The 22232-nt window shown below is 44.5% G+C and overlaps 1 protein-coding gene across 7 annotated transcripts in view; it reads right to left on the bottom strand.

Moving 5' to 3' along the window:
• LOC307215684 (potassium voltage-gated channel subfamily KQT member 1-like) overlaps positions 1–22232 on the bottom strand; it is a 373811-nt gene that overhangs the window by 259209 nt on the left and 92370 nt on the right. For 5 of the 7 annotated variants that reach the window (XM_079975199.1, XM_079975201.1, XM_079975198.1 and 2 more), the window contains 2 exons: positions 21006–21065; positions 9857–9971 (listed from right to left, as the gene is read on the bottom strand). In XM_079975199.1, the coding sequence (XP_079831325.1) occupies positions 9857–9971; positions 21006–21065 (175 nt within the window). The remainder of the gene's footprint in view (positions 1–9856; positions 9972–21005; positions 21066–22232) is intronic. The other 2 variants (XM_079975202.1, XM_079975203.1) reach the window with 1 other exon arrangement.

Genomic DNA, 22232 nt, shown 5'->3' with positions numbered 1-22232 from the left:
GTCGGGGGGGGTCACAGGAAGGAAACAAGGTCGTAAGAGGACCACAGTTGGAAAAAGGTTGGGAAACATTGTCCTAGAGTGCCGAAGCTGGTCCATGCTTCCATGCTGTATTGTGCCTGGTCTTAACAGCACCAATTTAGGCAGGTATAAGTGGTTCTCTCGCACAGAGTGCCAAGCTGAGGGGGCATAAAATCGAGAAGATCCATTTGAGGGCACCAAATTTTGACCTCGCACAGGATGCCATATTGCAAAAGATTACCAAAGTCTGCCCCTAGTCTGAGTGATGACATCATGAACTCATCTCCTAATTTCCTGGAGCACTGGACGTGGACCCCTGGGGTACCACAGGGGGCACCACAACTATGATGTAGAATGGAAGGTGAGAAGCAGGGGCACCAAATTTTGGTATTGCACAGGGTGCTGCTGAGATTTGAGACCCCAAAGCCCACCACTGCCCTGATTGTCATATCCAGATTCCAAGCCAGAAAACCTGCTTCCTCCTTTTCGTTTTGTTTTAAATAAAGAGAGAAACTGAACCAAGTGATGGCAACAAGGTCTACTGGACAAAACCTGGTGAACCCTAAACCCTAAACTACAGGTTGCTTTGTAGCTGTCAAAGCTTCCATTGGAGAATACTGAATGCTTATTTCTTTTCAAACATTGGCAAGCAATGTACAATGTGCATATGGATTCTGTATATAAACATACACTTGTGCTTCTGAAGAGCATAATACAGTGGTACCTCAGGTTACAGATGCTTTCAGGTTACAGACTCCGCTAACCCAGAAATAGTACCTCGGGTTAAGAACTTTGCTTCAGGATGAGAACAGAAATCGCGTGGCAGCAGCAGCGGGAGGCCCCATTAGCTAAAGTGGTGCTTCAGGTTAAGAATGGACCTCCGGAACGAATTAAGTTCTTAACCCGAGGTACCACTGTACACCCAAGTGCAGCTACCAAGTATGAAACTAGCGACCACATTCAATGTATTTGTCTCACCAAAGGTTTTTTATCAGTTAAAGCATTTGTTGAAAGGTGAAATGCTTTCCACCATTTTACTATGACAGAGTGCCCTCTAATGTCCAAAAGTTGTCTTCTAGCAAAATCCACCATGCTTTTGTCAACAGATGTATGTAATAGTTAGGGGTGTGCCAAAGTTACATTTTTTTGCGAATGTGTCTGCACAAAACAGTTCAAGATATTTATCCAAAAAGTAGATATATATTATTCAAAAAGGAGGAATCTTCTTTGTGATTTTGAATCCTAGACTTAGTGTATTCTGTTCCCTGTTTAAAGGCACTTCTCTTACAGAAGTGATATCTGCAGATTCTCTTCAATGATCATCATCTTCTTCTTCAGATAGAAAACCCTTCCTGATTAGATTAGAGGCAGAAGATGTGGCTTAATTATGCGTCTTAGTGCTGCATTCAAAACCTTGACCTTTTGGCTAGTGTTCTTCTAGTTCCCTAGTGAAAAACCCTGCGAACCCACTATTACTTCTCATTCAGGGCTAGCTTGCTCTTTTCAAACTCAAAATTAAAGTTGCAGGTCTGTGGTGCAACCCTAACACAGGGTCTCCTGTGACTGATGAAGATGCCAGAAATGAAAAGTATTGTTATAGATTTAGGGTAAGCTCAAGAAATTAATAATGCTAGCATTTTGGTCATTTGTGATATGGAAGGAGAATGCAAGCTGCAAAGGAATTCCTGGCCTAGCTTATACAAGACAACCTGGCTGAGCTTAGGTTATGAAAAGAACAATTGAGGAGCATTAACAATACAAGAGAAATCCTTGCCCCACTCGTGAACAGAGACTGGGGATTTAGAAGGTTGCCAGGGCAACTGCAGGGGCGGGGGGGTTGTTGGGAGGAAGAAGAGCTGAGATCCATCTTGGGCAGGCAGGCTGAAGGACGCCTGCACTGCTGCCTCTTGAAGTGACCATGACATAAGATCTAGACTCCCTCCATGCAGTCTGAAGGTGTAAATGGGTGAATAAACCATATTTCTTAAAGCACAACTGTCTCCGCCACGTCTTCCATTCTTCAAAGGGGGACAGACCCTGTGGGGGTGCCTGAGACCCAATGGGCTCTTGCCACTGTTCAGCAGAGAGAGGGGCAGACACTTGACTTTTGTAACAAACAGTATGAATGCACATTTAAATCATTATCATCAACATCATCATCTGCCGGTTTCCTAGATTTTTTAACAGACATCAAAATAAAGTCCTTGTTGGCAGCATGGGGAGGGAAAATTTTGAGCAGAAATGCATTTGGAAGTTGGCTCACATGTACACCTTACCATATACAGTGGTACCTTGGTTCTCAAACTTAATCCATTCCAGAAGTCTGTTCCAAAACCAAAGCGTTCCAAAACCAAGGCACGCTTCCCCATAGAAAGTAATGCAAAATGGATTAATCCATTCCAGACAATTAAAAACAACCCCAAAAACAGCAATTCAACATGAATTTTACTATCTAATGAGACCATTGATCCATAAAATGAAAGCAATAAACCAGGCTGCAATCTACTATCCAGTATCAAAAACTGGCAGTGATCTACCCATTGCCATTGGAGGGACGAGGGACGAGGGGGGAGTTTAAGTGGGAGAGTGTGTGGAAACACTCCAACTGGAGGGATGAGGAGTGAGCATGGGGAAGGAGGTGGCTAACTGGATGAAGTGGGGGGGGGGAGGAAAGGGAGGCAAGTGTTCTCTTCCCCCACCCAAGTCACCTCCCCCTTTCTCCCCTGCATGTTTTCCAGCATCTGCCCATGCTCCCCATTCCCCGGGTGAGTCCCAGGGCTTCTGTCTCCACTTCGAGCAGCATCAGAAAGCGGCAGCCACAGGCTGCCTGCATGTCCCTGGCAGGGCGGCACTGGGACACGACAGGTGGGCTGGAGCCTGCGCTCAGTGCAACCACCCCATCCCCTGCTCAGGAATGCGGCTGCGCTGCCTCGCTTGGGGTCGGGGGAGGGGGAGGGAGAGACGTCAAAGGAGCAAGAAGGTTCATCTGTGCAGCATAGTTCCCCCACCACATGCTCCCCCCCCCAAACACCACCTCTGCGTGCTGGGGGAGAGTCGCCAACTTCCAAGTCTCCCTACTACGGAGTCACTTCCATTCTGAGGAGCCGCCCAATTCCACTTCCATCCCAGGGAAGGGAAGGAAGCGGTGGCAGTCACTGCTGGGGCCAAGTCGCTCGCTCAAAACAGAAGTGCGCACTCAAATCGGAGCATGTTTGGCTTTCCGAAAAAAGTTTGAAAACCGAAACACTCATTTCCGGGTTTGAAGTGTTCGGGTTCCAAGCAGTTTGAGAACAAAGCTGTTTGAAAACCGAGATACCACTGTAGATCATGTGTGTCAAGTGTGTCATTAGCCCAACAAGTGTCATTTTGTATAAGCAATAGCCCTCTGGGGTTTTTTTGCCATAAAGCAAAGGAACTCTGCTGTGTCACTTTAATTTCAGCTGCATCTCTTCTCTTGCTTATACATTTTCCTTTCGTTATTTCTTTAAAAACTACCTTATGCAATACATCCAGGAAATACATTTAAACCTTTTCCATAGTGACACATATAATAAAAAGATGGCATACTGAACTATGATTCAAGTAACTTTCATTTCAATTCTGTTTCACCACAAATATGGTTAAATAAAACTACAGTGGTGCCTCGCAAGACGAAATTAATCCGTTCCGTGAGGCTCTTCATATAGCGGTTTTTTCGTCTTGCGAAGCAAGCCCATTGACAGCTTAGCGGATTAGCGCTATTAGCGGTTTAGCGGCTTTTAGTGGATCAGCTGATAAGCGGCTTAGGGCTTAGGAAAAGGGGGGGGGGGAGGGAAAAAACCCCACAGGAACTCGCAAGACAGTTTCGTCTTGCGAAGCAAGCCCATAGGGAAATTCATTTTGCTAAGTGCCTCCAAAATGGAAAACCCTTTCATCTAGCGGGTTTTCCGTCTTGCGAGGCGTTCGTCTTGCGGGGCACCACTGTACATTTATTATTGAGTAGACTGTGTCAGGGAACTGCCATCAGCTCAGAGGCGAGAGGTGGAAGGGCAGTTGTGTTATAGGGAACCTCCGAAGATCTTGTGAAGCAGTTCCTCCTCTGGCAAGGAGGAAAGCCCCACCTCCAGTGGGGTGGAGGTGCAGGGACCAGGAGATGCTAGGGAGAGCCTCAACACCGAGTCTGATCAAAGCGGAGGGGAGGGGAGAACCCCTTTGCCAGGGCCCACTCTGCGCAGTAGGTTTCGGCGCAGAGAAGGGAGGAGAAGGATAGGGGTCACACGACTGTTATGCTGGGGGAAGTACAAGGACCGGCCACTCCCAGATTCTGCTAGCGACTGAGCCAGACATGAACTTGCGATGCTCTTCACTGTAAATAGTTGCACAGAGAATAAAGCTTGGAAAAGACAGGTCGGAGTCTTGCCTGTTTGCTCTCGAGCAACCACACCATCACCTGACAGACTGAATAAACTTACACCCTAATGCAATTTTTTTGTGTGTTTCATGCCTGCCAATATAACGTAACAAAAAAAAAAACAAAAAACAAAAAAAGGAAATCAAACCCACATATTTTCTACATAGTGTCTGCTTAGAGTCCCTGTTGGGGCTGATTTCAGGCCCTATATCCAAAGACCCAAACAGCAACAGATGTGGAGGCTGTGGCACAATGGGAAATAGGTTACCGTATTTTTCGCTCTATAGGACGCACCGGATGATAGGACGCACCCAGTTTGGGGGACAGGAAAGCAAGAAAAAAAATACTTTGAATCCCAGAAGCCAGAACAGCAAGAGGGATCTGGCTTCTGGGATACCGTGTGGCTGTTCTGGCTTCTGGGATAACCGCGCCAAGCCTCTTCAGGGCAGCGGGATGAAGGCTCCCCCTGCCCGAAGAGGCTGCACACAGCTAAGGCAGAAGCCAGGGCAGGCACGTCGCTGAAGGGGCGATGCGCAGTTCTTCCTCTCTGCGCAGCGCCTCTCCTGCAAAGGAGAGAGAGAGAACTGCGCAGAGAGGGGGAACTGTGCAGCGCCCTTCAAGCGAAGCTGGAGGAGGAACAGAAGGAGACCCTTCTGTTCCTCCTCCAGCTTCGCAGGACAGGCAAGTGGCTGAAGGGTCGCTGCGCAGTTCTCCCACCTCCCGCAAAAGCCTGCAGAAGCCGTGCGCTCTTTAAAGGGGCTGCGCGGCTTCTACTGGCTTTTCTAGAAGGTGGGGGGATTCCCCCACCTCCCGCAGAAGCCCGCAGAAGCTGTGCGCTCTTTAAAGGGTGCGCGGCTCCTGTGGGCTTTTCTACGAGGTGGGAGAAGGGACTGATGCGGCCGCACGGAGCTTGTGTGCAGGTCTTGGGGGCTTTTCCCGCCTGCCTCCCCCCCTGCATTCGATCCATAGGACTCACACACATTTTCCCTTGCTTTTTAGGAGGGAAAAAGTGTGTCCTATAGAGCGAAAGATACGGTAGTATCCAGCATGGGCATGTAGGTGTGTCTGAGGGTTTTTGCTGCAATATCCTTATCCTTTTTAAAGACTTCGGCAACCAGGCACACTGTGAACTAAAACAGCAGTACAGGTATTCCAGGGAAATGAAGGTGACCAGAATCTCAGGCAGCATATTGTAGCACAGTTCACCCAGATATCAGATTGGTTGGTTGTTGGTTAGCTAGTTAGTTTTCCCCATCAAGGTACTGGTCTTGTGAAAACGGCAGTGTGAAGTGGTCAGGAATTGTGATTTTATCAGATGTGGAATCCTCTAGTCCCAATTCATGATCAAAAAGTACAGTATCAAGCATAAAACTCAACCATGCTGTTATCACACTACAAGCAGGTTTAAATAAACATTATTAAGACATGCTTACCTGGTTATACATCTGTTTTTAAAGAAAGAAATGGTTTGTTATGGGCTGTGCTATATGTTTAGTTATAAAAAGTTAAGCAAAATTGGCAGTACAAGCGCATTAATCACAGTTAAAACAGCTATTTCAAGTAGCACTTCAAAGAAATAAAAGAGAGGCCAATACTCACTTTACCTCAATGTACCTCAATATACCTTTAGAAATATCTGATACATCTGGTACACGAGGGCACATCTGACTCCAGTAAATAACTGGACCACCATAAACAGACCCAGGTTCAATCCTTACTCAACTGCAAAACTCAGTGGATGACATTCTGCTGGTCTCAATCAGTCAAACCTACATCATTATAGGGATTATTGCTGGGAATGGTAGCCTCAGCCCTGGGAGCTTCAGGCCCCTGTATATGACCCTCGATACTTTCCTAGACTATGCCCCTTAGAATCATAGAGTTGGAAGAGACCACAAGGGCCATCGAGTCCAAACCCCCCCTTCCTCGAGTCATGTCCCTTACTGACCCCTTAAGTATTTTTGCCTGGCTGAAATGTCCTTGAACTGTGAAAATTATTTTTATTTGCCAGGATATGTGGGTGTGTACATGCGCATGTATGTATTTCTGTATGGAGGAGAGACTTTTGCATGGCTAGAATGCAGCATACCACACAAAGGAAGAGTCAGATTCATTGATTCCCTCCCACTCTTGTTCCACTGCTGGATTTGGTTCTACCCAGGGGGTTTTTTCAACCAGAACCCAAAGGAACTCGGCTCTGGCACCTTCAGGTGAACACCATTGCCATTCTAAGTGAACAAGGGAGGTGTTCATGGTGAGTTCTGGCACCTCTTTTTCTACCCACCACTGGCATGAAGAGTTCTATATTTGGCAATGTTAGTCTGTTGCAGCAAAAACAACAAAGAGTCTTATAGCACCTTAAAAACTAACATGCTTATTATGACATAAGTCTGAAGTCCACTTCCTTAGATGCTTAAGGGAAGAGCCGTACTTGATCGCGCCAAAGGATTCCACTTCTCAGAAAGGCCAACCAGATGCCTGTGGGCAGGGCACAAACAGAGCAGGAGTGCAAAAACGTTCTCCCTTCCTGCAACTCCCAGGAAGTGCTATTCAGAGGCATACCATCTCCAACAACAGAAGTGTAATATAACTGCTGTGGTTAGTGACCACTGATCCATGAATATTTCTAATCCTTTTTCAAAGCCATCCAAGTTTGTAGCTACTACTGCCTCTCATTGGAACAAATCTATAACAAAACTATCCACTGTGCTAATAACTATTTTTGTCAATCCTTACTCTTCCGTTATTCAGCTTCACTGCATATGTCCGAATTCTAGTATTATTATTTTATGCACCATAATTTAATACACCTCTATCATGTCCCCTCTTACTTATATGACATAATGCATTTGTTGGTGTTTAAGGCACCACAGGATTTTTTGTTGCTGCTATTTATATATCAGCAGTAATCTCAATAGAATGATATATGAAAGTAAGCATATGCATTTGGACAAGCTCACAAAATGACAATTCTGCTTTGTACTCTTAAGATTGAATAAAACCTTACTTCTAAACTTTTCCATGCCATGTTTTAGTACAGCGAAGAAAAGCCCAGCACTTTAAAATATGTGATGAGAAATAGTTCACTGTGACTTAACATTAGTATTTAAACTATTAACATACAAAATAAAAGTATTTACCATATATCAGATAAAATGTAGTAATTTACATGCTTAGGTACAAAACTTACAGAAACAATTTACTTGATCCACATGACTGATTTACACTTGGTTCCTTCAGTGCAGACATTCAATGCTACTTTGAAAACCTCTCTGTTCCCTGGTGCTTTCCTTAAGAATGGTCAGACTTGTGTGATTTAGAAAAGCTTTCTCATAGTCATCCTTCACCTATCTCATGTGCCTGATATATCTTGCATCATTCTTTTTCTACATGTTGCTTTGTCTTGGCACCATTACAGGTGCTATGTAACCTTAATTCTGCATCTGTAAGGAAGAAATCTTTCAATGTAGCAGCACTTACACTTTGGAACTCCCCCCCCCCCCATTGGCATCAAGCAGGCGCCTTCACTGTGTTCATTGTGGGGCTTGCCAAGAACATAATATTGCCATGTGTTTTAATCTGGTTTTTAGCTTATTGCTGATTTTAAATATTTTTGAAATTTTTTATTGATAATTTCATAGTTTATTCTTTTTGTAGACCACTTTGAAGTTATTTAACAATCAAGTGGTGTATAAATTTTGTGAAAGAAAATAAAATTTAAAATACATATATATAATCATTGTAACAATAACTCATGCATGTATTATGGTAGTAATTAAAAAGCCTTTATATGAAAATGTCTGTATTGAATTTCTGATCCATATATAAAATATGTGGAGTCCAAAGCTTCTCAAAGTATTCTTGTCTTTGTCTTCCATCATAAAGATGTAGGACTTCAGCAAGCTTTGCCATTATGGCCAGATGCCATGTCTTATTAAACCATTCACTGACTCTCTGAAATTTTGATCCCGAGGTTCAATTTCTGGCAGAATATCTAAGCTCACAACACACTAAGTGTTTCTAATTTTTAATTTCTCAATCAATTTCTCTGAAGAGTACTTAGGCACCACAACCAAATTTTTGACAATGAAAGCATCTCTTCCAACTCTGTAAAGATGTATTAACCCTCCTCTGGGGGAGTATTCCATTGCCCCAGGATTGTTGCAAAGATGTTCCACTTCTCACTAAAGCCATGCTGACAATACAGTGAAAGTACATAAAACAGGCTCCAGAAAAAGGTCTAAATAGGCCACAAGGCACACAAGGTGAAAGGTAGTTTTGGGGGTGTGCAGGTCCCAGACTTTAAAATATTAAAACCAGCTTCTTACATGGAATCTTATTCACAAAAAAGCTAACATTTCAATCAGCATACTATAACACTAATATTTTTTAAAATTATATATAATACAAATCCACCATAATAGTTCAAAATATTATACCAAAACAAAATAAAATAGGCCATACAGACCAAAAGGGAACGTACTGAATTCTTTGCCCACAAGACACTGCTATATAAACCTTATTCAAATAACAGAGTTAACATCCATCCTGCAGAAAACACCTCGGTTGATCAACAAGCATAGCTGTCAACGTTTCCCTTTTTTAAAGGGACATTCCCTTATTCCGAATAGGATTTCCCTTAAAAAAAGGGGAAAGTTGACAGCTATTTGTCTCATTTTTTAAAAGCTAGTTTATATATGTCCTCTCCTTCACAATAACAAAGGCACTGTATATTTTTTCACAGTTGTACTGAGGAGGAGGCGGAGCTGGCCCCGCAGCATTAAGCTGCTAAACACGCCCCCCGGAGACACCTGGCTGGCTGCCTCCGGTAGGCGTGGGCACCAGCCAGGTGAGGAGGGGCGGGGGCTATGGCCCCTGGCCAGGAGGTGGAGCTCGGGCTCCTGCCCACAACCACTCCCCTCTCTTCCAGGGAGGAGAGTCTTTGTAAATACAACAATGTCCACATTCTAGGGCTATAAAAGACCAAAAAAATCCCCCCTCTTTGTTGTCGCTTAATTCCAAGAAGTTTCAAAAGTACTAAGGGCCCAAGATGTGATATTAATTGCTCTAAGACAATGACTGTGCATTTCTCTAACATGCAGTTATTCAAACTTGAAAGGAAATCTCCAATAGTGTGCTTGAAATGCATATTGGAGAAGCAGCTTTTCTGTTCGGACCCCAAAAGAGAGAGAAAGAGTTATGTGTTTCCTCTCTACCCTTCATGGTGCTAAGGCTGCTCAAACTTCCCCAGGGCTTCTATTTACAAAACAAAGGACTGCACATTAATTGCATTCACAGAATCAACTGGAGCCAAATAACACAGAATCAATCTACTGTCCAACAAACAATATTTGGCCAATTGACTGGCCTCCTACTCTGCACATGTGACTTGGTAACATCTACAAATGCCATGTGTTTCTAAGAAACACTCATAATTATTGCACTTACTGTGACACATCAGACACAGCAGGCAAAGGTGCCTCTTCAGAGATGAGGTCCATGTCTTCTGTGAAACTGTTGGCCCTTGACATTTCACCACTGTTCCCTTCCAAACGCTTTTTTACTAAACAAAGAATGTGAAGATGCAATATGTTAAAGGGACAGAACAGCAAGATTACACAAGTTGCTCCATTTATACTGCAGTTGTTGCCTTTCAATCAGTGCCTTTTAAAAGCACTGCTTTTAATCCTTATTATGCTCTCCTTCCTCAAGGCAGCTCTTTACAGGTAAAAGTCCTTGGGCTTTGGTTTTGTACCTGCAAAGACTGCTTATTCATTTCAAAGCAACATTGAAAGGGAGGCTGACCCTGAAAGCCAAGGAGCAGCACAGAAGTTCCAGTGAGCTCACAATCGGCGCCCACAATTTTCTTTCTTAAAGGATAATATGAGCATGGTGAAGAAATGACAACAAGTAGAATGTTTCTATAAATATTGGTGATGCGTCCATTGTTATGACAAGCAGTCTATGTGTACAAAATTGCATTTTGCAAAGAATGAGTGGCAGAGATTATGAAGCGGCTTTTGACACTCAGAGGCATTTTGTGACCCTGTGTGGAAGCCATCTTTAGAGCTAAAAACACAAAGGCCAGCACTGCAGTTTTCAGTGCATACTTTTCACTTAGAAAACCAGGTGTAACCATCTTAAAGTCATAGTTGTGTTTCAGATAATACCACTTCAGGACCAAGAAATTATAACAAATCTATATTTGACCCTGTTAAATATGTGGAAAATCAAAATTTACTATGTTCTCTGCATTTAAGTAACTGAGTTAGTAGTAAGTTACTGGGTAAGTGTAGGCCACAAAGTTTATTTCAGTGTTTCTCACATCTAAGGATTATCAGGATCACCTATTATATGGATTGCTAGGCATATTTTTATGTATTTAGTAAAGAGTGCAATTCTATATGTGTTTACTCAGATGTAAGCCACACTTTCAGTGGTGCTTCAAAGTAAGCATGCATCATAGCCTATTGTTGCGAACAGTGGATTAAATTACACAGTACTTGTGCACTGAGGAGCACATGGCCAGGTGCACTGGGTTACCACAGCAACACCAGCAAGGTTAAGTGTAGGACTTGCTGAGTCAGTCATCATCCCACTGGTTCAGAAATGTAGTCTTTAGGGCATGGCTTTCAATATGTCCTTGTTAGTTCATGTCCTGTTCTGATGCTGCCCTGTTTGCTGTCAGGGTCTGGATCCGTGAGAGTCAGGGGAAGAGACTGTGGGTATTACACATTAGATTAAAGGATTAAAATGCATTAGATTGCATGGTGGTAGCGTTGGCAAATCTCTCTGTATATATATCTCTTTAATTCAAGGACCAGAAGAACTATATATAGTAGATAGTAGTGTTTAGCTTTGTCTTGCGTCCAGAGACAACAAACACTTTGTAACTTTGAACTGTGTGGGAGAGGAGTTTCCCCCTAAACTGGGGACTCTGGAAGAAGCTGTCTGCTGGGAGCAGGAAATCTCTGAGGCCTCTGCTGGAGCTCCGCATCCTCTGCTGGTACATCGCACTGGATGAGGGAGGTGACTTCCACAAGTCACCAACACCTACAGTAGGAGTCTAGCAAAGCAGCTGAGGTTAATTGCTAGTTTCTCTTTCCACCTTCTCCAAGCCTCTGATTTGAGAACATTTTTTTTTTAAAAAAAAAGTCCTGTGAGGCAGAGCTGCTTTCAGGACCTCTGCAGAGACTGTGCCTGCTTCCAGACAGGGCTAACTATTGTAAATGGGTCATTCAGATATCACAAATAGGTCGCTGACAACATGGCTTTTTCGTTTGTTTGGTGCAGCAGTCCCGTCCCCCCACTTATTGGACTTTATGAGGAAATTAATCAGGATTAATTTGGGGGGTGGCCTGGTATTCTTCACCTTCTGAGTTAATCCTCCATACAAATAATCAAGGGCAGTCAATAGTTAAGCCTGCCTGAAAAGAATCCTCTTGTTCTCTCATCAGGCAAGTCTCAAAAAAGCTCTCAGGAGTGGAGGGAATTACCAGAGCAATGGGACTGTACACTCCATCAGCTTTGCTTGGAAACTGCTCCCATGTATTTATCTATAAAATGCCAAGATTGTGCTTTTGTGCAGATGCTTATAAAAAGTGTGATTCAATTTCAAGAACATTAAATCACCTGCCGCTTTCCATCTTCTCATCAAGACCAAAGAAAAAGTAGAACATGCTTTATAAGTAAGTACAGTGGTGCCTCGCAAGACGAAATTAATCCGTTCCGTGAGGCTCTTCGTATAGCGGTTTTTTCGTCTTTCAAAGCAAGCCCATTGACAGCTTAGCGGATTAGCGCTATTAGCGGTTTTTAGCGATCAGCTGTTAAGCGGCTTATCAGCAGATCAGCTGATAAGCGGCTTAGCGCCTTAGGAAAGGGGGGGAGGGGAAAAAACCCGCAGGAACTCGCAAGACATTTTCGTCTTGCAAAGCAAGCCCATAGGAAATTCGTTTTGCGAAGCGCCTCCAAAACGGAAAACTCTTTCGTCTAGCGGGTTTTCCGTCTTGCGAGGCGTTCGTCTTGCGGGGCACCACTGTATAATCAGAGGGAAAGAGGGCCAGCAAGGAGCAAAGTGAAAGATTTAAGAATTCCAAATTCTCACATACAGGAGATGAGTGGGGTAAAGTCTGCTGGTGTTCCTTTTTATTTGTGTACCTTATCAAGTCAAATCAATTCCTAATGAATTTGTCTTGTTTTTGTTGCCCCCTAAGCACACAGCATTCTTTGCAATTTATGAACTCAGGTGGCAAAGGGAGCTCAGAGGAGGAGGAGATATTGCTCCCAGTGAGCTGGCGCATGATGTGATTTGTCACTATGATCATCCTGGGAGGCCCTTCTCTAAGTCTTCCCTGCCTTTAGAAGTGAGATGGTGGGAGAGACTTCTGTGGCAGCGCCCCAGCTGTGGAATACTCTCCTTGGGAGGTCTGTCAGTTAAACACGTTTTTATCTGCCTGAGTCTTTTAACTGTTTTAGAACTATTGTAATGCTAGAGTTGTATCTGTTGTATTGAAAGAACAGGCTGATGCTCCTGATCTTAACTTACTAATGCTGCTATTTACATCATTAATTGTCAGTCATTATAGAAATCTCCAACTAAAGAGCAGCATATAAATCTTGGGAATGAATAAATAAAAAACAAAATGGTCCAGTAATTGTGTAAGCCCGTGCATAGTTTCCATTATGTCACAGAAACTGCCAAGATGTGTACAGTGGCACCTTGGGCTACAGATGCTTCGGGTTACAAACTCCATTACAAACTCCACTAACCAGGAAGTGGTTGCTCCAGGTTAAGAACTTTGCCCCAGGATAAGAATGGAAATCGTGTGCCAGTGGCACAGCGGCAGCAAGAGGCCCCATTAGCAAAAACACGCCTCAGGTTAAGAAGTGTTTCAGGTTAAGAACGGACCTCTGGAATGAATTAAGTTCTTAACCTGAGGTACCACTGTACAGCTTTAAAAATTACTAAACATTTACAATCAATAAAAACCACAGGGTTCAATGTTAAGTTTAGCAAGACTAGTAGCTCTGCTATGCTGTCAGGCTCAGGAATTCTATCCCTCCCCCAGTGGCAGCAGCAAGCAGAGAAAAACAAGGTAGAGTCCTTTTTATTGAGTTTATTCATTCATAATAATGAGAGACAAAAGAATGCCGTATGCCCAAACAACGGTGTTGCTCCAACTGAGCTCCTCCTCCCTCCTGCCTAGCAACAGCATTTCCTTTTACTGTGTCCGCTCGTGGCCAACTGTCTCCAAGTTCTCTGTTCCTGCACTCTTAACAAACGCCGAGTTCTGGGAGAAGGGGGGTCAGAAATACTCTCCAGTGACAACATGTCAGCTGGCTGCTCTGCCTCCTGGCCTTGCCTCACCTTCCCCTTCTCCTAACACTTCCCAACTCTTCTGTTCATCTGTCTCTGAGCTGTGACCTTCCTAAAACCCCTGCTGTAAATCAATGCAGCATTCCTCTTCTCCTGCAGCGTCAGGAGAACGTGTGTGTGTGTTGTATAACAACAATAACAACAACAACAATTTATTATTTGTACCCCGCCCATGTGGCTGGGTTTCCCCAGCCACTCTGGGCGGCTTCCAACAGAGATTAAAAATACATTAAAACATTAAAAACTATCCTAAACAGGGATCTCCACCATTCCTCCTCCGTCTCATCCCCTTCAGTCCAGTCCCTGTCATATGTATTGATATTTACTTGTATTGAGATCATTTCAACAAAATCCCATTGAAGGAATGCGTTTCCCAAACCCAAAACTGACTGTGCAGGCAGTTTGATACTGCACCCAAATCCCTATTTTTCCTTAGCTAAAATTCATTAACTTGAGCTCTGAGTCAATGTATAAACACAAACCCGGCTGTGCTCAGAGCCCTCTCCTTTATCAGTTTGTGACAGCAGGGATGACCGTGACTGCACCAGCAGAACAGAGAAGACACATCTGTACCTTATCTTATGTGCTGACCACAAGAGACGCACAGAGTAGGAAGAGGAAGATCCTTTTATGGTCAGAAATACAGGAAGGAATTCCCTTTTATGGTTAAGAATACCAGAGCAAGAACATATGTGATGTCAACCTGCGTACATAGGCTGACGTGGTTGGATTTATATGGGACGGAGGGGGAGGGTGCCTGGAGGGTATATATATACTGCATGAAACTTGTCATTTCTTTGGACTTGCTGTGGACTTGATCACGCAAGTGCCTTCTGCTATCCGGAGAGCAGAATAAACTCTTTCTTGGAATCAACCTCATTTGACTTCCTTCCTCCTGTCCCGGAGCAACGCAGACCCAATCGGTGAACTCCAATAAGGCTACACCATCGTGTCCCAGAAACTGGCATATTTATGACACAATCCAAACCGAGGCACTGAATAGCCCTTTGTTTTCCCATGGAAAGCGATGAGGCTTTAGCTGGTGTGCCAACTTCAACAATATCTGGATAAAGATAGCCTTGCCTTATTTACCCATGGTCCAGCAATCTCCTTTGAAAGCAGTTTGGAAACTTCAGCTAATCCAGAATAGGGCCGCAAGGTCTTTAACAGGAATCAGTGCCTGTTATCATCTGCACTGGCTTCCAAGCCATTTCCAGGTTCTGATTTTGACCTTTGAAAACCTTAACAGATTAGGACTAGGTGGAACTGGAGAAGTTTTTATGGAAAGTGATTCATAAATTAAGTAAGATAATCTTTAGAGGCCCTTCTCTAGATTTCCCTACCAAGGTTGTCTACCCTTTTCCACCCCATGAAGAGCCTTTACATTTTCTCAGGTTTTGTATATCTGCATTTTAATCAACTTTTTGTGAAGATGCGTATCTTATTATACCGCTTTATTTGCCACTGCTGGTTTTTTGTTCTTTTACTGCTTTATTGATGACTGACATATTGCATTTTAAAGGTAAAGGGACCCCTGACCATTAGGTCCAGTCATGGCCAACTCTGGGGTTGCGGCGCTCATCTCGCTTTATTGGCCGAGGGAGCCGGCGTACAGCTTCCGGGTCATGTGGCCAGCATGACTAATCCGCTTCTGGCAAACCAGAGCAGCACACGGAAATGCCGTTTACCTTCTCGCCGGAGCGGTACCTATTTATCTACTTGAACTTTGATGTGCTTTCAAACTGCTAGGTTGGCAGGAGCAGGGACCGAGCAACGGGAGCTTACCCCATCGCAGGGATTCGAACTGCCGACCTTCTGATTGGCAAGTCCTAGGCTCTGTGGTTTAACCCACAGTGCCACCCACGTCCCTATTGCGTTTTAGGAGGCTGCTATTGGGCATCATACAAGTACTGTAAGTACATAAAGCAGATGAATAAAACATTGTCTAACAAGCAATTTAAATAAAAATAAAAATAAATAAAAAATTGTCTAGTAGCACGTTAAAGACCAAGTTTGTTCTTGTATAAGCTTTCGTGTGCATGCATCTGAGTGCATGCACATGAAAGCTTATACCAGAACAAACTCAGTTGGTCTATAAGGTGCTACTAGACAATTATTTTTATTTTTTATTTTGAGTGCATCAGACCAACACAGCTACCTACCTGAAGCAATTTAAATGTAAGCTTCGCTCAATCCCTGTTTGTAATTAGTGCAGTGCACATTGCACAACATAAATAACTGATGCTCCCAGAAGGCATTTCAGATGCAAAGTATATAAATAACAGGTTTAGGCCTGAGCACTTGTGATGAACCCTTAGATTGTGATGTGGCTCAAGAGTGCCACCTAGCATTTTACATCTCTCTCAAGAGAGCAATATCCTTAAATTTCATCCTATTTTCACAATAGTTCTCTATTTTACAGCGTAAGTGCAGAGCTGTTGGGCAGAGGAATCTAATCTAAATATATTTCTGATTGGCCCCAGAAACCACTAACAAAAGAAATGGTGCAGAACTTTGTCCTGGACAAAAGAATAGTCAATTTTCATACTAGATTTGGTTAGACTGGTCTTAAATTCCCATAAAGTTTTGTTTCTTGGAACTGCCAAACCACAATCTTTCTCTTGCGAAGAACCTTTGGAGTACGTCTGAAATCCAAGACTGCTCTAGCAGGTAGCAGGTAGCATTTGCCAGTCTTTGTGCACAATTGCATTCTTCTCTCCCTGTCCACCCCCCACCCTTTCGTCAGATAAAATTATTTCTATATTTGGCCTTTCAAAAAACAAAACATTTCTCATTAAAAGTATTTCCCATATACTAGGACATGTACTTCACCCACAGATCTCAGGGCAGTTTACAACATAAAAATACAATATAAAAGCACAAAATACACAATAAAAACAAGAACAGAAAAAACAAACCAATAACCCCCACTCCCACACATTTAAAAGTGGTAGAAGAAGTTAATCAGCCAAAGGCCAGGTTGAACGTTTTCGCCTGGCACCTAAAGGTGTATAATGAAGGCGCCAGCCAAACCTCCCTGGGGAGAGCATTCCACAGACGGGGAGTCACTGCAGAGAAGGCCCGTTCTTCCGTTGCCACCCTCCAAACCTTTCGAGGACAAGGCACAGAGGATGATCGCAAGGTCCAGGTAGGCTCATATGGAGAGAGGCAATCCTTGAGGCATTGCGGTCCTCAGCCACTTAAGGCTTTCTATGTCAAAACAAGCACTTTGAACTGGGCTCAGAAACTAATTGGCAGCTATTGCAGTCAGACCAGGATCAATGCAATATGCTCAAACCGTCTTGTCCTGGCAAACCACCTGGCCGCTGAATAATTCACCATTTGAAATTTCTGAACCATCTTCAGAATGCCCCTTCCGATCTTCAGGAGGAGGGGGGGTTGTGGGATCACGACCCCGCCCACACTCTGCGAGGCTGGCGTCAGCCTCGCAGGAGACAGGGATTCACCCAATTAGCATACCCTGTGGCGCCAGCCAATTGGCTGGCGGCAGGGGCGGGCCTTCCTAGGGCCACTTAAGGTCAGGGCAGCCCCTGGCTCGCCCCCTTTCTTCCCTGGAGACGACGCAGTTTCCCTCCCACCCGCCCTTTAGGTTTTGCCACTGACCTTGCTATGGGCTTCGGCTGGTCGCCGCAAGGGGCCTGGTAGGAGTTTTTCCATTTGGCTAATTGGCTGGTTTTGTGAGCCACTTGGTTTTTTCGCCTACCTCGTAGCAAATCGTCACAACTCCCTCGGTTTTGGCGGTAGGCATTGGCCGGGGTATTATCATGCAGATGAGGTTGGGGGGGAGGAACGCCATCACCTCCCCCAATGCTTGAAGGGTAGTTCGTTAAAGGACTCCGAGGGGCGACGCCTCGTCCGAAACCTACGGAGGCTAGGGCCTAAAGCGCGCCCCCGAGCGGTAACCCCTCGGGGAGCGCCTAGGGATATGCATCTCGGGTGGCTCCCCCTGTTGGTGTTTAACCCTTCCCGGTCAGACCGGATAGTCGGTTAGGGCCAATGCCTAAAGCCAATACCCTTCTTTCCTGTAATCAATAAAGTTGTGGCCATTTTCGCCCATTAACCTAAAACTCTGTGTCCGTTGTCTTCATTTATTCCACCTGTGGGGGGGAGGGAATAGCCACACAAACAACCCTATGTATAACATGTTACAGTAACCTACAGGTTACCATACCATAGACAACAATAATTAGGCTACCCCAGTCCAGCCAGGGGCGCAGCTTGGCCACCAGCCAAAGCTGATGGAAGGCACTCCAAGCCACCGAGGCCACCTGAGCCTCAAGTGACAGCCAAGGGTCCATGAGAACCCCCAAGCTACATACCCACTCTTTCAGAGGGAGTGTAACTCCATCAAGAGCAGGCAACCACCCAGCCATCCATTCTAGGGAACCACCCACTAACGATGCCTCAGTCACACCCCAAGTGTGTTGCCTTTACACAATAAAAGACAATTGGCTGGCTTCAGTGTGTTTTACTCAAAAGAGATTCCCTTGAAATAAATGAGCATAGAAAAATGCTGCTATTGCAATCACACCCATTTTGTTTTCCATGTCCCCCATTGAGACACAGCTATTTAGTACTATACTGTAGCCATAAACAAAAATATAGAATAATACTACTGCTGCTACTAATATTTTATTACCGTATTTTTCGCACCATAGGACGCACCGGACAATAGGACGCACCTTGTTTTAGAGGGGGGAGAACAAGAAAAAAAAAATCTCCCCCTCTCTGCCCAGCGCCCCTTCAGCGAAGCGGCAGGAGGCGCTGCGCAGAGAGGGGGAGAATTTCCCCCCTCTTGTTTTCCCCCTCTAAAACAAGGTGCCGTTCAGGCGGCAACCTTGGAAGCCTTCAGGTTCCTTTTGACCTGCTCTCGCGCGTCACTTCTCCAGCTGGGAGAGGGTCGCGGGGCTATGGCTTCTTTAGCCCCGCGCGCGCTCTCCCGGCTGGAAAGGTGACGCGCGGCTATAGAGGCTCCTGCCATAGCCGCGGGTCACCTCTCCAGCCAGGAGAGGGTTGCGGGGTGATTCTTTAGCCCCGCAAGCGCTCTCCCGCCTGGAGAGGTGACGCGCGGCTATGGCAGGAGCCTCTATAGCCACGCGTCACCTCTCCAGCCGGGAGAGGGTCGCGGGGCTATGGCGTCTTCGCTCCATAGGACGCACACACATTTCCCCTTCATTTTTGAAGGGGAAAAAGTGTGTCCTATAGAGCGAAAAATACGGTACTTACACCATGCCCCATCTGACGAGGTTGCCCCAGCCACTCCAGTAGCCTTCCAACATAATATAAAAACACAGTGTGACATCAAACATTAAAACTTCCTGATACAGTTTATATTCCTACAGGCAACTATGCTATTTTTTGTTTCTCAAGGCTGGCAAAATGCCTTGTGCGTTTTGTGTTCCGAGTTGTGAAATTCCACATATTTGCTGTACATTTACATCCTGGTTTTCCTCCCAGGAGCTCCAGGCTGCGTCCCTTGTCTTCTCCTTCCTCCCTTTACCTTCACAACATCAATGTGAGAGAGGTTGGGCTGAGAGTTGGCAGTTCAGAAACCAGAGTTGAGAAACTGTACACAGGGCATTTTTTGCTTGTTATTTATCAGGGTTGGCAAACTTTTCTTTTTGCATTTTTCTGTAATTATTAAGACTATGGAACATTGCAGTTAAACCTAGGGGCTTCTGTAACTGACATTATATATTTGTAACCTGCTTTTCCATTTGGGAGCTCAAGGTTGTTCATATTATCCTCCACTCCTCACTTTTATCTTTACAGAAGGATCCACCCTATTCCTATCACTGTGGTTTGTTTTAAAACTGTATTTAATAATGAATTTTATACTGTTGCAATCTGCCCTGGGACCTTATGCAGTGCATATGAAATCAAACAAGCAACACCAGCAATAGCCCTGTGAGGTAGGCTGGGCCAATATACTGTATGTAAATATGCATACTTCTTGACAATAGATTATGGGGTGGGTGGTGGGAACCTACGTGCAATGCATTTGGCCCAGGAAATTCTATTGGCACCCTTGACTATAGCTGTGTACATGACAATCCACGCTAATCCATTTGATTTTTAAGAAACACTGTGTTTTAAATGATTTTTTCTCCAAACCAACTTTGATCTGAATTGGAAAAAATAGATTGCATTTTCAGCCAGTAGTGTGCACATGACCTAAAATAAGGTCCATTTAATGTCTTTCCCCCCTAGATTTGTTGCAGAAACTAAAAAAGGCAATGATTGAAAACTCCATTATTATTTATTTACAAGGTTAAGCACCCAGAATCCAACTCATTCCCTCAGTTCAGGGTAAGCCTGGTAGGTTTCTGCTCTTTTGCTTACTGGGCTTCTATAAGGAGGCTTCTTCGTAAACCCAAATACAATCCTGGCATTTTGCTAGGACACTTTGTTAAGCAAACCAAACCTCCCTGTCACCTTCTTAATTACCCTGCTCTTGCAGTCTCTCCTGCTACAGACGATGGTCCAACTTTGTTTTAACCCTTCTTGCTCTGGAGCCTCTAGCCAAGCCCCAAACTTCTTTTAACATCAGTCTCACACTCTTATCCAGGGAACCAGGCAGAGGGCCTTCTCGGTAGTGGTGCCCGCCCTGTGGAATGCCCTCCCATCAGATGTCAAAGAAATAAACAACTTCCGGACTTTTAGAAGACATCTGAAGGCAGCCCTGTTTAGGGAAACTTTTGATACTGGATGAATAATTGTATTTTAATATTCTGCTGGAAGCTGCCCACAGTGGCTGGGGAAACCCAGGCAAATGGGCAGGGTATGAAATTATTATTATTATTATTATTATTATTATTATTATTATTATTATTATTCACACTTTCTCACTCAGTCGGTCGCAACTCCTTGCTCTCACTCTTGCTCCTTGTTCAAGGGCACACAGCTACTGTGATCTCCAAGCCTTTCCTCCTCTCTCTCTGGCACTTGCAGAAGTCATGCACCAAGGAACACCTCCCTAGACTAGCCATTGCCTTGGTATCCCCCCCACCACCACCATTATGGCACACCCGTCTCTGTTTCTGAGCCATCAGCAATGAGGCACAGCAGACAAGTGTAATCACAGGCATGCCCTCACATTCTCTCTCTCACACCTATTCATTTATACACATAACAGTTTACTATAAATATCAACACAGAGACAGAAGTATATCACAAATGTGGGGATGATGTTCCTTGTACCTTGTGAAGCGGGACAGGTTGCAGCACAGATAGATAAAGATGACCAAGAAAGTTGTCGGCCTTCATACAAACACAATGGCCAGAAGGGAAGCAGAAGAAAAAGCAAACAATAGAATCAATTAGAGAAGAAAGACAACTGAGGCAACAAAGGCTTGCAATCCAGAATAAGAGTCTTCTTGGCTATATGAGGCCTCTGCGTTACTGCACACTGATCAGTGGCCACTAGAGGACCCACAAAGACAAGACAGAACAAAACAAGAGGAAGGGAAGAAGGAAAGTTACTTCACTCCTAGTAGGGTTCATGTGCATAGCAGCCAAAAATTCATTTTCCAAATCTGTTTTTTGCACTGTAGCTCTTTGCGGTTCCATGTGTATGCCCGTTGTTTGCTGTTCTCACATTCCATTGCAGCAGGGCCACACATTGTGCCTTAGTTGTATTTTGGAACTAGAGTCATGTTGCTCATTTTAATAACCCTTCATAAGCAGCCCATAAAACCCGCTGACACTCCCTGTAGAAATAAGGAAAACACATGTGTTCTGCTTCTTTCACACTCTTCCCCCTGCCCCAATGAAATTGGGGGCCATTGTTAAATCACTACTACGCTCAACTTAATTTCCATGTCTAGCTAACAAAGCATTTCAGCAACCAACATCACTATCTCACCCTGCTATCAGCTGTGCAAGTGGCTCGTACACTGCTGCTCTAAAGGTGGAATAAGTCCCTAGTGGGGAGATAGCATCATCATGAAGGTGGTTTTCCCAGGGCAAGGTTAATCCACTGCACTCTGGGTGTGCTGACCCTTGCGACGTCCCCAAGTGCAGGATTTTCTCCACTACACAAGAAGGAAGATACACTTCTAGGTTTGGTCTGGTGCTGCGATGCAGTTACAGAAGCAGGCATCAGTGGATCTGCTGTTGCTTGCGTTCTGGTTGTAAAGCTTTTGCCAGATTGCAACAGCCAGTTATAGATGGAGGAAATAAGCATATTATGTTAGGTATGTGTGTAGGGGGTGGGTCTGTCATGCACACATACAACAGCTAGCTAACACTGAGGTTGAGCCCTGAACCAAGAGCTTGAATGTTGGCTCTGACTCAGTTGCTGCCCCATGCCAACCAAAGGGAAGGATTAGGAGAAAAAGAAGTAAGGAAATAGTAGGTATAGCATGGAGAGAGGAAGGGCTTTGAGCTTGGCTTGCTAAGTGTGCCTTCTTTGGAAGCAGGGGCGTG

The sequence above is a fragment of the Podarcis cretensis genome (genome assembly GCF_951804945.1).
Source record: "Podarcis cretensis genome assembly, chromosome: 5".
NCBI lineage: Eukaryota > Metazoa > Chordata > Lepidosauria > Squamata > Lacertidae > Podarcis > Podarcis cretensis.
The sequence above is the reverse complement of the archived record's forward strand: the minus strand, read 5'-3'. Positions and strand labels throughout refer to the sequence as shown.